Source organism: Antechinus flavipes, chromosome 2, assembly GCF_016432865.1.
Source record: "Antechinus flavipes isolate AdamAnt ecotype Samford, QLD, Australia chromosome 2, AdamAnt_v2, whole genome shotgun sequence".
In the NCBI taxonomy this organism is placed as follows: domain Eukaryota; kingdom Metazoa; phylum Chordata; class Mammalia; order Dasyuromorphia; family Dasyuridae; genus Antechinus; species Antechinus flavipes.
The window spans coordinates 387,676,780-387,692,245 of record NC_067399.1 but is presented as its reverse complement, the minus strand read 5'-3'; the positions used below and the strand labels follow the sequence as shown (position 1 = coordinate 387,692,245).

The 15,466-nt window shown below is 34.1% G+C and overlaps 2 protein-coding genes across 2 annotated transcripts in view; one reads left to right on the top strand and one right to left on the bottom strand.

The window, feature by feature from the left end:
• CTNNA1 (catenin alpha 1) overlaps positions 1 to 15,466 on the bottom strand; it is a 154,812-nt gene that overhangs the window by 60,672 nt on the left and 78,674 nt on the right. The window lies entirely within an intron of this gene.
• LRRTM2 (leucine rich repeat transmembrane neuronal 2) lies at positions 4,244 to 7,009 on the top strand. Its single transcript, XM_051978487.1, has 2 exons — positions 4,244 to 4,681; positions 5,000 to 7,009. The coding sequence occupies exons 1-2, from the start codon at positions 4,678 to 4,680 to the stop codon at positions 6,544 to 6,546; spliced, it is 1,551 nt and encodes a 516-aa protein (XP_051834447.1). The 5' UTR covers positions 4,244 to 4,677; the 3' UTR covers positions 6,547 to 7,009.

Below are 15,466 nucleotides of genomic sequence, written 5' to 3'. Positions count from 1 at the left end.
AACCATTATTTAAGACTCCCCTCTGGGGTAAAAAAATGAAGCCATGTCTACTTCCTATTCTCCAGGCTATATGGGAGAATGACCTGGTCCTTGAAGGAGCAATAATATTTTAAAAAGAATTTAAGAAAAAAGGATATAAAGGAAGAGAATCCCAACTGATGTCAGAATATAAAACAAGAGCATGACATCGATGAGAGGAGGACACTCTGAATCAAGTCTGAACCCTACTGCTTTCCATCTTCACAGAAGATGGCTCCAATGAAAGGTGTCCCAACTCCATCTTGAAAAAGGTTCTTTACCAATAGTCAGAATAAAAACAATGAGATTAATGATTGAATTATGTGGTGCCTCAGAGTAAAAAGAGAGGTCTGCTGTTTTCCCAGGGCATATATATACAGGAAGTGACTGTCAAACGTGCCAAATGCTTCCTTGACAGGTGATCCACGTAGGGGGCAATGACAGCTAAACAGATAAATCTAACAGCAACAATCAGGATTGTGAAGACCTGCACCGGAAGCTAAAGATCTTCAGAGGATATCTCTATAAATGCTGTTTATTAAAGGGAAAGGAGAAGCTGAGAAAAAACAAAAAGAAAGTAAAGAAAATATCTAAGAACAGGATTTGGATGTCTGTGTGATCCTTAAAATAGGGAAATGATGGGCTGTTACCCCAGGATGGAATATTTCTCTCAAGAATTGGTAAGAAATGTTTTTTCACTCATAAATATTTTTATACTAAAAAGAGAGAGAGAAAATTCACTATCACTATCTTTCAATCTCTCTCTATAAAGTGTGAGTGGGTATGAGTATCTTATGAAGCCATCATATAGGTAAGTATAAGCCGGGAAGATTTATCAGTTCAGAAATCCGCAAATAAAAAAGGACAACCACTATCAAGTAATAAAAACAAAAAATTTCCACTTCAGATGTCTAAATACAAGGCATGAAAGACCTTAAGAGAGCCTAACAAGAGGAAAAATTCAAGCTAACAAGTATCTCTGAGATTACGTGAGATGAAATTCATAATTGTAATATGGCTCTGGAAAAGTATATATTAAGAAGGGAAAAAAGCCATAGACCAATATAAAGATAAAGTTTAATAAAGATAAACCAAGATAAAGATTGAAATAAGTTCATGATTTAAATATAAAGAGTGATACTAAAAGCAAATTAGGAGAGGAAAGGATAGTTTACTACTAGAGAACATTATGAAAGAAAAAAAGAGGGTTGTGCTTTAATATCATTTATTAAAATGAAATATTTCCCTCAAGATGAAGGAATCCAAAAACCAGAAAGGGAAAACATGACAACAATAACTTGTATAAGGATTACTGGAAAAAGAGGCAAAAGTGCCATAAAAGTATATAAAAAGAGAGCCTATACAGAAGGAATAATTAGATAAGAAATTCTAGAATCCTGGCACCACGATGATAAAGTAATAATGGAGGACTTTCATTATCTAAAGTTATTGGAGTGCTCGCTCTACCAAAATGCAGCAAAGCTGATAAAATCTTGCCTTAGCTGAAGCACTTCATTCTTTAAAAGGTGATGAAAGAAGCAGGTTTCTTCTGTCTCCTGACAAGAGAAACAGGAAAAACTGCTTCCTAAAGTAGATGGGGAACTTTTGGGAAAATTTTTCATTCCTGGAAAATGAAGCATAATCTATCTAAACTAGAATGTATCTATAATAGAAAGTTCAACAGAATTCAAAGAACTCATTCAATTTCAATAAGGAATATATATATATAGTCTCATTAAAAAACAAATGGGTTGAAATATTCACAAAAAACACTTTTTGTGGTTACAAAGAAAGATGTAGATGTCCATCATTTGGAAATGGCTAAACAAATCGGGTACATGGATGCACCATACAATATTATTAAACCATAAAAGATTATAAATACAAACAAATGAGAGAAGTGCAAGATTTCTATAAAACAAAGATGCAAGAAGAAAATATACAAATATCTAAAACAATGTGGGAGGAAAGGAAGGAAGGAGAATAAAACTGAACACTACCTTAATTATAACTACTTACCAAGCTTGACTCCTAAGAAAATGGATCTCGCTCCCTCTCTTTTTAGATATGCAGAACTCTGGGTATAGAAGATTGCATACATAGGAGGTGTTTTAGCTGGTTAAGCAGAACAGATTTTATTATTTGATTTCAATTACAGGTATGACTTTTGCACAGAGGGATATACTGAGAAATGAGGGTGATATAAAAACAAAGATAGCAAAGAAAAATAAGACTGGAAAAAGAAAACACAAAAAGAAAGACAATAGTGGATTTTGTATTAACACTACCTACAAAAGCAGTCACCAGAAAGTTATCACTATTTGCCTATTGTCATGAAGTCACAGAAATCACCAGCTCCAATCCCAAGAGATAAAATGGTACCTAATGTTATGCAGTAGATTTGAGACAGAACCAAAATATCTTGATTCACAAATTTATTTCCACCAACTCCAGTTGATGATTTTACTCAACTGGAGTTAATAGAAATGAGTTCTATACATATATAGTTTTTAAATCCTAAACTTACAATTTCCTTTGCAGAGTCAAGACAAAAGACACTATCAATGCATTTTTTTAAAAAACAGTACAGGAGAGAGGCAGGCAAGGAGAAAAAAATGGAGTAAGAAACATTGTCCTTGAAATACTATTTGTATTTATAACTTCTGAAAAGATACAATTGGGGGCAGCTAGGTGGCACACTAGATAGAGCACCAGCCCTGAAGTCAGGAAGACCCGAGTTCAAATCTGTCCTCAGACATTTAACATTTCCCAGCGGTGTGACTCTGGGCAAGTCACTTAAACCCAATTGCCTCAGCAAATAAACAAACAAACAAAAAACAGTTGGGGGGAGGTGGGAGTAGACTTATATAGTAGGTCTGAGTTTGCGTCTTGGCTCTATCATCCACAGCAAGAGAGTTACTTAACTTTTCTCAAACTCAGTTTCCTTATCTTTAAATGAAGATAATGAGTGACTGGCTCACCAAGTTGTTTATGAAAAAAAAAAAAAAAAAACCCAAAATTTAAAGTGTTATATAATTATAATTATTGTTCAAAAATAGAAAAAAATTAATGGACAAGCCAAAATAATTTACATTAAGGAAAAATAGCCACAATTTAAATTCTCTCTAAATGTGGGTACCCCTTTATCTTCATTAGAGATTCCAACAACAGCCAGTATTTCGCACAAAGACAGTTCTGTAAGCTCTTCCGTCTGTAGAATTCTGCCAGTTGGAGCTATTAAATGTGCAAATGCCCTATTATTCCAGTACTATGTCCCCTCCTCTGCCTCCCCAATTGAGATTGCCAATTTTAAATAATCCGTAAAATTTTAAGGTAAACATAAATGAATAAGATAAAACTTAAGTCATGTTATTTGTCTTAAATAATTCTGTTCTGCTCTAAAGATGTGAGGGTCTATGGTATTAAAACTACTGCGTCAATTCACCCTTGGATTGGGAGGAAATTCCCCCCACCACACCAAACAAAGAATAAATTTAGTAGTATTTTTCATTAAAACCCAGCATGTTATTGTTAAAAAGGTTGGAGGGGGAACCCCCCCCCCCGAAAAAAAAAATCAACTTTGTTAGAGGAAAACTTTTTTTCCAAATCTCAAGTATCAAAGTTATCAAATGTCTCATTTTTAGCAAATTGCTTTTGTTATTCTTTATTTTTGGATTAGGTTTTTTAAGATCTGAAGGACTCAACAGTGAAACTTGCCCAGTTAACTTACTAACAATATCTATCAAGATAAATTACTTTTATACTTTTGATTTTAAAGTATAACAGAACCGAGGGTTAGAAGAATAAAACACCAACTGCCACCTAGAATGGTGTGAATTCCTCTCTATTAGAAAACAAATTGTACAGGCTCATTCCCATTAAAGCTATCATTTTTGCAGAAGATGCTATCTAATATTGGCTTTAGCAAGCATTAAAAACCATCACTTTGTTATTCTAGCTCACAGCTAGTGGCCTTCATGAATGCTGCCTTTATCATAAAGACTCATTTCTATTTCTTATACTAAAGGAACACAACAAATTTTTCTGCTGGGGGCATTCCCCATTAATATCACTCCCCCCCAATTCTTTAAAGAAAAAAAATTAAGCATCTTGCATGATCATAATATGCAGCACAATGCTTTATAACAGTAAAGCTTCTGGAAAACCCAAACAAAAGAGACGTCACCATGTGACGTCAGCCTATATACAGTTCTGTGTGGTCGCAGCACATAAGCAAATCCATTCTTGTACCGTTTCTCGGAAAAGCTTTTCAGTAAATGCACTCATGCTACTACAGGAGCTTCTCGCTGCAATAAGCTACCCATCTGCCATCAACAAGTTAAGACTAAGAGAACTAACAGCTGTGCAAAAGGAAGACCAAAGCTTCAATTAAACAGCCGAACAGACGCAGGAAGAGAAAAATAAAACTTATATTCAGTACTGATTCAAGAATTACAGAGCTGTCACAGAAAATCAAGCCAATGAATTCAAAAGGAATATCCTAAAGGGGAAAAAAAGCCTGGTGGATTCAATTTTACCCTGATATCCTAGGATACTGAAAAAGAGTAAATTATTCAAAAGCGACTGAATGTTCGAGCCTTTTTCAGACTCACTGCTTTGAGTCTACGACTGAATGCAACCTCCAATGTGCTCAAAAGAATGGGTAAGTTTATGCATTTATAAATCTTAAGCAGTGAACATTATTATTTTTAAAAGCCAGTGAGTTAAAATTTAAAAAATGAAACCATTCGAATATATTTTTGGACCTGCTACTTTCAAATAGCAAGGCTGACTGTAGGGGCTACCTTAGCCATCTTTTTAAAAGGATAAGTTTCCTTTTAGTCTATGAGGATTAGCTTTTCTGCAATGCATGAATAGTAAGTTATGTGCTTTCACCATGATGTTGTGCTTATCTTTTTTGGTCCATATGATCTGATGAAAAATATCCTATCTTGTTGTTTCCTTAAATTATATTCTGCAGGCTTACATTTCAAGTGGCCATTAGGGGCTCCTATGCTGGCAGCACTATATGCAATGAGTGTGGTTTTAAAAATGCTGCCTGCCTTGGGCATGGCTTGTCCACCAAAATGCCGCTGCGAGAAGCTGCTCTTTTACTGTGACTCTCAGGGGTTTCACTCAGTGCCAAACAACACTGACAAGGGCTCTCTAGGTTTGTCACTGAGGCACAATCACATTTCTGAACTTGAAAGGGATCAATTTGCAAGCTTCAGTCAACTTACTTGGCTCCACTTAGATCATAATCAAATTTCAACAGTTAAAGAAGATTCTTTTCAAGGACTCTATAAACTTAAGGAATTAATCCTAAGTTCCAACAAAATATCTTACTTGCCAAACACAACTTTTAGTCAACTGCTTAACCTGCAAAATTTGGACCTGTCTTTTAATCAGTTATCATCTCTGCATCCAGAATTGTTCTATGGCCTTCGGAAGCTGCAAACCTTACATTTGCGTTCCAATTCCCTGCGGACCATTCCTGTTCGCCTTTTCTGGGACTGTCGTAGTCTGGAGTTTCTTGATTTGAGCACAAATCGTTTGCGAAGTTTGGCTCGCAATGGATTTGCAGGATTAATCAAACTGAGAGAGCTTCACCTAGAGCACAACCAGCTGACAAAGATTAATTTTGCTCATTTCCTACGGCTAAGCAGTCTGCACACGCTCTTCTTACAGTGGAACAAAATTAGCAACTTGACATGTGGGATGGAGTGGACCTGGGGCACCATAGAAAAGCTTGATTTGACTGGAAATGAAATCAAAGCCATCGATTTCACAGTGTTTGAGACCATGCCTAATCTTAAAATACTTCTAATGGATAACAATAAGCTACACAGCCTGGATTCCAAGATCTTAAATTCTCTCAGATCCTTAACTACAGTTGGTCTCTCTGGCAATCTGTGGGAATGCAGCCCCAAAATATGTGCACTGGCCACATGGTTGAGTGGCTTCCAAGGTCGGTGGGAGCACTCAATACTGTGCCACAGCCCAGACCACACCCAGGGAGAAGATATTCTAGATGCAGTTTATGGATTTCAGCTTTGCTGGAATTTATCAACTACTGTCACTGCCATGGCCACAAGTTATAAAGATCCAACCACTGAATACACAAAAAGAATAAGCTCATCAAGTTACCATGTGGGAGACAAAGAAATCCCAACTACTGCAGGCATAGCAGTTACTACTGATGAACACTTTCCTGAACCAGACAATGCCATCTTCACTCAGCGGGTAATTACAGGAACAATGGCTTTATTGTTTTCTTTCTTTTTTATTATTTTTATAGTGTTCATCTCCAGGAAATGCTGCCCTCCTACTTTAAGAAGAATTAGGCAGTGTTCAATGATTCAGAATCACAGGCAACTCCGATCCCAAACACGACTCCATATGTCAAATATGTCAGACCAAGGACCATATAATGAGTATGAACCCACCCATGAAGGACCTTTCATCATCATTAATGGTTATGGACAGTGCAAGTGTCAGCAGCTGCCATATAAAGAATGTGAAGTATAATACCTACAAGTCATCAAAAATTACATCAGATAAGTAACCTATTTTAAATTGTAGGGGGCTAAATATATAACTAATTTTTACAAATGGTGACATTAAGCCTAATTTTCCAAAACAAGTGGAGACATAGTTTTTGAAGTGGTGAAGTATTTTTTATTTTTATTTTTTAAATGGAACCATATTTTAAGTGTTAAAAGAAGCAATGATTACATTACTTTGCACTCCTATTTGGAAATCTAAAAATGCTCACTTCAAAATAATGTAAGATGTTTCATGTTATGTAATTATACCATCATGTGTAAACATTTATACTAACGTCTCCAATGTGCTACTTTTTTTCTACTGGAAACGGTCTGGAAAAAGGAGTGAGCATGAAAGAATACAGATGGTAATCTGTTCCACTGTGGCTATCTGATCCTCATGTATTACAGCTGGCTCACTAACTATAAAGGAAGACTTAATGAAAGATTTTATTTGTGATTATAATTTGATATTGAATCAGATCTATAATCAACAGTCACATCTAAGTGGAATTTTGCTTATAATGAAAAATGGCCCATTTAAAAGTCTTTGCCCAAGTCTATCCACAGTCATTACCTAGATTAGTAAGTATAAGTCAAAACTCATACTGCAAATTCAGAACACTTTATAAATTTGAATGGGCTTGGTTCAGATGCTTAAACAAAGAATTCAACTGATTATGAAATGGTCTCATTACAGTTAAATCAATACTAAATAATTACATTGAATCACTAAGTCTCTGGTTTGACTTTTACAAATCTTTTTGTGAAATTTAGATAATTACTTAAAATGGAGTGGCAAGGTGGCATTTTAACACTAATGTGCTCAATCTTACATTTAAATGTAAATGAAAAAAACAAGGTTAAGTGAAGGGAGAGATGTAGAATGATGAGAGGGGAAATCTATAAATGAGTCAATGCCACAAAGCCAAGACATTCTTAATCCAGCTAGAAAGCTAATTCACATAAAGCTGTCATGACCACATGTCCCAAGAGAGGGGTTTAAACTCTATAACCGTCCTTTTATTCTGTTTTTCAATCAAAAAGTACATTTTAAATAACTGGCTAGCAAGATGTGTTAGAATACAAATCAACTACCAAAAGCACTGAGTTTCATGCTCAGAATGAAATCCTAAAAAAAAAAATAATAATAATAAAATAAAATAAATGAAAGATTTAAGAACAAAGCATTCTGAAAATAAAGGTTAGTGGGTTACTTAAAAATAACTTGTCGGTCAGAAAAAATGTATGCCTACGTGGTTACATAGTAGAGCTTATATGAAGCAATGAAAATTCAAACAGAATTTGAATGGCTCGAAACAAATCAACTGAAGTGAACTAGAGTGAACTAAAGCAATCAAAAACAGAGTGGATATGGATATATCCATATATGTATGGATATACATTTGTGTAGATACAATAGTATCTATTAGGTTTCCTTTCCTCCCCACACAGGTCAATCATTAAAAAAAATAATAATCCAATAATTCAGTGTTACTATAGATTTAAACAATTTAATGATAACTGGGAGCTAATAAACTTTTCATACAGAAAAGATTTACCTAACTAGTGTTGTTTTAACTTCAATTTTGACAAAAAGCAATTGGTAGGAAATTTGGGTTTCAGAGGCCAACTCCAAATTACATTTTAACAGTTTCTTGTAAACAAGATAATATGTTTTTGTAATCACACACAACTGTAGGATCAAATCATTGACTCGATTTAAAAAGTGTTTGTTTGTTTGGGTTTTTTTAAATCATTGGCTTTTGCTGCCTAAAATGGTACGTGTACACACACACACACACACACACACACACACACACACGCCCTGACCTTCTTCCTATATCCTCCACTCAAAAGTTTCCTTTTTGGCCTTCAATTAGATTGTCTCCAGGCATAATATTCTTCAATGAGGAAATGAGGATAGTCTTTTCTATCAGGAAAATGGAAATATCAGACTATACTATCTCATGGAATTGTACTGTTTAACTATCATACTCTTCTGAAACAAGACTGGTTTATACACTGCTCCCTTTCCCCCTCCCCTGAAATTTTTTCCTATATCATAAAAGGAACACGATTATAAATTATGGTATAAATACAACTGCCTTATAGAAAGGCACCTTAATATGGTAAAATCATATTTTTTTTTATTCCTAAGCTTATGTCCTGCTCAAATGATATCCAACAGGCAGACATCACCCTTATTTCTCGTTAAATGTTTTTGCCTGTTCGAGTCCAGAAACTAATTTTCACAAGATATATGATGAAGGAGTATTACTAAAAGGTAAGATCAGACCATGACTGGATAAAAATAACTAGCTCCAGTACTAATATTCTATTCCATACCTAAGGGGCAACCACAGTTGTTTTGTTATTTCTGATTATGACAAAGGTTGCTCCAGGCACAATGAAGGTTTCTTATATGGTAATTAAATAAAAGAAATATTTGTAATAATTTTGATCATAAAATTAGCAATTAGTTTAAACTGATTTTTTTTTTTTAAAGAAACAGCACAGATGTCCCATAAGACACAGAAAGCAAATGAACTATCCACAGGTAAATTCTAAGAACTGACAGGAAAAGCTGGCTCTGTAACCTCTGAGGAATAAGATGTGCAAAGATCACTAAGAAAGACTTTTTAAGTGGATCTTAAAAAGATAAAAATTATTGATCTTCTTTGCCTTTTGTAATACATGGAGAGGATGTGAATAACCAAACTAAATACTTATTTTCCCTTTTCACTAACGAGGTGCCTTTCTTTTCCTGTAACCCAGAGAAGGCATGAATCTATTTAATTTTGATCTCTATGCTTCAGCACCAGAGATTAGGTTGTTATTCATCTGTGCTCTCTCCTCAAAAACTGGCTACAGTCAAACAACAGCTCAGTATTTTGTTATTTGAAGTCGAATGAGTATTTTTATGTTAATTTCCCCACACAAAAAGTTTTCTATCATTTTTATTACACTGTCATTGAAAACCAAATCAAACCTATGATGGCATATTATACCTACCTAGTAATCAGGAGCTAGTTTACTCTCATATTCTCTCTCTCTCTCTCTCTCTCTCTCTCTCTCTCACACACACACACACACACACACACACACACACACACACACACACACACACACACACACCTCTCTCTTGAGCTTGCATGGGATTTCACTCATTTTATTGAAAAGGGGAAAAAAGCCAGTATATTTACAAATTCATAAAGCTGAGCTAGAGAGAGCACCCACTGCCAACAACTGAAAGCAAAGATACTTGTTTTCTAAGACAAAAATCTGAACTAAAATTCATACTTTTCTACTGTGCCTAAGTTAATTTTTGCAAAACTTTAATGAATAGAAAATTGATTAAATCTCTCGATTTCAATAATTATGAAAATCCATCTATTTTCTCTAAGGCCATGTAGGCCGTGGGGTTTTTTTTTTTTTATTTTGTTTTGAGTCAAAAAGACTTCTCTGCTGAAGCACTGAAATCTTAAATTTAAAATTTAAAGCTACTGAGAATACAATTTTTAAGGCATACTTTCTATACCTGAGATTAAGAATTGTAACCACAAAAGCTTTATTATACTTTTGAACCTATATAAAGTATAAAGCTCCTGTTATCATTTTCCTAACCAACATAGCAATACAGTTAAAGATCATCCTAGAGAATCTACTTTGGGCTAATTTTCATATCTTTTTCGAAAAACAATTTCTTGAGAAGTAAGGCATAGAAAGCTGGACAAACAATAATTCACAACTATCTAATCAGAGGCAAATTCATGATCTAATAAGGACAAAACCAAATATAAAAATGACTGGTTAAGCTTTCATACTGAAGATGCAAACATCTAAAAAGCTCCATCTGCTACTCTTTTCAATGAATCTTTTTTCATTTAGTGATAAAAACCCACATATAAGGAATGCTATAGTAATTTTTTTTCTATCAACAATGAACCTGGAGACTCAAAAATACAGCCCAAATGCATTGTGTTCAAATCAATTTTGAGAGCCATTTTGGGGATATGGGTGGGATAGGAGGGATATAATCTGGGGTGAGGGAGCAGGGGAAGGGAGGGCTTGGGGAAGAAGGAAACAATAAAGTACAGTGTACAGGAAAGTTTTGCTATTAAAATTGTGTATACTGTAAAAGTGAATGGCTCTCTTTTTTTTTTTTAAACCTTTCCTCTCCAATGTATCAATCATGATCCATGAAATTTAAGCAACAATTTTGACAGTTACCATGATATAAAAGGAAAAGTTGTTTTGTGATGTAATCTCTTCTGACCATTTGATAAAAAATAAATAGCTACACTCATTTAAAACACCTCTAGAAGCTCCTTTGATTATTAGAAGACTATTTAAAAAAAAAAAAAAAAGAGGGCAAATTACCATTGTGCTATTGTAACAGCACAGGCAAGAAGAAGAAAAAATTGCCCAATATTCACAGATTATTCAAGCTTTGGCAATTAGGTGAATGACTAATAGTGGTAGCAAAAGGCATGAGTTGAAGAGCCTTTACCCAATACAAAAACTTAACAATGACAAGAAAATTCAAAGAAGATTCTCATGAACAGTTAGTTATATAGTAGTGGTTTTATTTGGCCTGTTTAAAACAGCAAAGACTCAGTCCAAAATTGAAATGACCTGATTCCTGTTATACAAGAGGTCCTGTTTTCAGATATTAGAGAATATCTGGCCAAATAGAGAGAAAAAAGAATGCTTGCCTTTCATTTCAGTAGCAATGAAGGATCAGATAAAAGGGCTCTTTTGAACTTGTGATGATAACTGATAGACTAATGACAATGAGATAACTTCCATTTCAGGAAGGAAGCTACAACTCTATCACTATAGACAACCACACGACATATAACTGTGTTAATTTATATCTCTATTTTTAAAGTTAATCACAAAGGGAAAGACAGCCTCAAAAGCATTCTACTTTAGAAAATTAATGTGAAGCTTATTAGAAAATAATTTAACTTTATCTACACAATCAGTTTAATCTTGAAAAAATCCTACATAACTACATCTGACTTCTTTATCTCTTATTTTAATTAATTTGCCAAGATACTGCAGCATTCTCAGGTTCCCACTCAAATTTATAAAAAAATCTTTACCAGGCTTGCTTAAGAGTGATTTTCCTTTCTTTCTTTAAATATATCTAACCAGCTGGGTACTCAATCTTCCCTTACAGAGACAAAATGTACTACAATTATCTTTATAAAAGAGATTTTATAAAATATATATATATATAAAATCAGATGGCCTAAAATGTCTCTGAAGCAGTGGTTTCATCATCTTGCTTCTATCCACTGCTAAGGAATTGCAACAGTAATTGATTTAATCAAATTTCATCATTCTTTCCTCTTCCTGAAGTGTTAAAGAGCTATGAAACCATCTAAAGGGAAAAAAATAATAATAATAAAAGAGCAAGGGCCTCTAAACAATTACCTGAACTACCCTCTATAAATAGAGGTATATAAATCTTAGCCTAACTGTCCCCCTCAGTGCAGGGAGCAAAAGACTTAGCCTTCAATTCACAACATTCTTCCTTCCACCCCCAAGGATAGCTAATGTGCAAGGCAAACTAAAAGGAGTCACAGGACTCAGTTTTCAGTGAGTACCCTGGATCAGCATCCTCCCTCAAGAAACTGCATTCTTCCCTCACTCATTCAAACTCATACCTAAGTGTTTTCAGGATATATGCTAAAATCAACTCAAACCATTTGGTTGTTAAATTTTCTTGGTGAGTTTTTGTTTCTCAGAAATCAGCAAATGCTACAAATCAAGCCTGGTTTTGCATTTGTTGATTGTGATGGAGAAAATGTTCATGTAGAATAATAATAATAATAATGCCTATGTTTTTCTCTGCCCTGGAGGGTCACTTGTTAAATCGTTACCAGCATATACTTAAGTGTTTTCTTATTTGCTTTTTCCCCAAACTACAAGTCTTACAACTTAAAACAAAACACTGAATTAATACATGGCACCAAGTAGGAAAATTCAACAAGCATATGGAAAAAGTGAAACTGTCTCAAGTCCTAACAATGTATTCTATACCCCATTCACTGAAAAAAAGGAAAACTTCCTAGAGTTCAATTTTTTAAACAATTCTTTTCTACTAAAACTCTTCATAGATCTGCCACTTTACTAGAAATTTATATTATTAGGATCCCATAGAATCTGTTGAGACAAACTTCAAGAACTATGTAATATAGAAAATACATAAGTTATGATTTTCATAATGAAAAAATCACAATCTTTTTCAAGTACTTCCATGTATCCAGCCCTGTGCATTGGCATATAAAGAAAGGCCAAAGTGTCTGCCATCAAGAAATGTCACAGAGTCCTGGCTGTGTTTTACCATCATACAATTCTTTGATTCTATTTTATGTCAGTTGGAAATAATATCAAAAAGATGAAAAAGCTCAGGCTCTCACCTTCCAGCAACTCTAACAATGAAGGAGGTAACCTTGTAGCTCCTTATGTCAACACTTTAGTATCTTCTATAGTTGATCAGAATCTGATTTAATGTTAAGACTAATTTCCTCATTTTGTCCTCCTTAGATATGGAGAAGAAGGTGAAGATAATTAATATTTCTAAAAGGCCTCTGTAATGGGGCAAATCGTAGTGTCCTAGGCATTACGTTCAGGAATATCTATACTATTCTTAAATGATTTTCACTTAATCTGGAGCAGAACCTAAAAAAACTATGGCAATTTAAGAAAATATACAATGTTGACCAACCAAAGGAAATGATTATTGACTTAGTCACTAGGTTTAAACAGCTGATGGAGATTCAACTTATGAAATCAAATGATTTTCCTCATTACACATTGAATTAGAATAAAATACACATATCTACTGCAGTAAGATATAAAAAAAATGAAGTAATATAATTTTATTAATCTTTAGAATTTAATAATCTTATTGACCTTAGATATAACAACACAGTAAAGAAACTTAGACCTACATTCAAAAGACAATTTCAACTTTCACCTCAAACAATTAGCTGTGTGATTATGGACAAGTCATATAATTCAAATTTTCATATAATTCATAATTCAAAGTAGCCATTTCTCATCAGCAAAATAAAGATGGTAATACTTGTAGGATTTATACCTTATAAGGTTGTTATGAGGAAGCTATTTTGCAAACCTTTAAGCACCATTTAAATACCATGAGTCATTATAACATCTAAATGCCATTTTATTACTTTTAAGTGTTCTCCCTATTTTTTAGTTTCTCTTCTCCAACCAAGTGAATACAGTGTGGATTATCCAGAGTTCTAACTAGACGTTGAAAGGCTGGCTATACTTTTCATTCTACTACTCATATAATGCTGGCAGTCAAGACATTTACTTTTAAAAGAATATATTATAATAAGTGCCAATAAGCTGTGGTACAAGCTAAGTTTTTAGATGTTTAGAATTACTACCTAAAATCCTTGAGAATGATTTATTCAAAATTAGGTAATATAGTATTCTATAGATATGGTATCTGAAAACAGAAAACTTTTTTCCTTCCAAGTGTGTGGTGTAGAATGTAGTTGGAATATGAAAAGTATTTGCTTAAAAAAAAAAAAAAAAAAAAAAAAAAGGAAAATCTTGGCATGCTATTCTGTGGACCAAAAAAAAAAAAAAAGTTTTTTTTAAATTTCTTGCTTTATGGATTCTCCACTTCTGTTCTCCTCCTTCCTTCCTCCCCATCCCCCAAACCACTTAGGTGCCATATTTTCTCTATTTCCCCATAAGCCCTTAGGTCACTACTCCTAAGGGTAGAAGAATTCAATAATAGACTAAATGAGTTTCATCAACTAACACTAACCTTTCAAGAGAAATACAATTTAAAACAAATTAAGTTCCCAAACTTCTAGTAAAAATGCAGATCATATGGGCAATGATATATTCCATCACAACTAAAGTGGAATCACTGTCAAAAAAAACAGATATTTGGTTGATGAGGACTAGACTGCAAGATTTAAACAACTCTCATAGTAGATTAAAAAAAATAAGTAGAGTGTTATCAACTTCTCAAAAAGATTACAATATATAATTAGCAATTATTGTGGTGTTCTACTATGTAAGAATTTGCCTGCTAGCTACAATCCAAAAAATAGGAAATAAAGTTTCTATGAACCCCAAAATCCATACAGAGGAATAGGAGCCGAAGGATCACACAATTAGTATGAGTTAAGATTAGTTCTTGAAGCAAAGAATTCAACAAAGAATATTCCTAACCTGCAGCTTTTCCAGACATATGTGTAAGCCATTATCTACTTGGACGATGCTTTGGATTTGTCTTAGTAAATATTCGTGGAGAGCTAGGCTAGATTTTTACCTAACACTCTATTTAGCCTTCATTTGCTTCTCAAATCAATGGAAGGAACATAACCATTCATGGGCTAGCAAACCACTCATGTTTGAGACAACAAAGGGACAAATAATACATCAGGAGTGATGACAGAATCATAAATCTAGAGAAGAGAGATATCAGAAATCACATAACCAAGCCAACAACTCATATTACAGAAAAAGAACTGAAAACATATGGAAGTTAAAGGACATGATTTGAAGTTCCACAGGTAGCGTAGGAGGAGCTAGCAGTTAGGACTGAACCCTGGTTCTCTGCCTTTCAAATCCCTGGCTCACTCTTGCCATCATTGTACCATATATGTTTCTTGTCACAATGCAATTTTTTCTCTGATCAATATGTTGATTTTTCTATTGATCAAAAAAGCAGAAAAACACAGGAATATATTTGGTTTTCCTCTAATTTGTGAAATGGAAGAACACCACTTTTCCTTTTGGATATTCTCTCCAGGTCAACATGCAACACAAACTGCTTTCCTAAAGCCCACTCCAAGGTTCAACATCTAGGGACTATTTTATTATGTTAAAACTCCCCG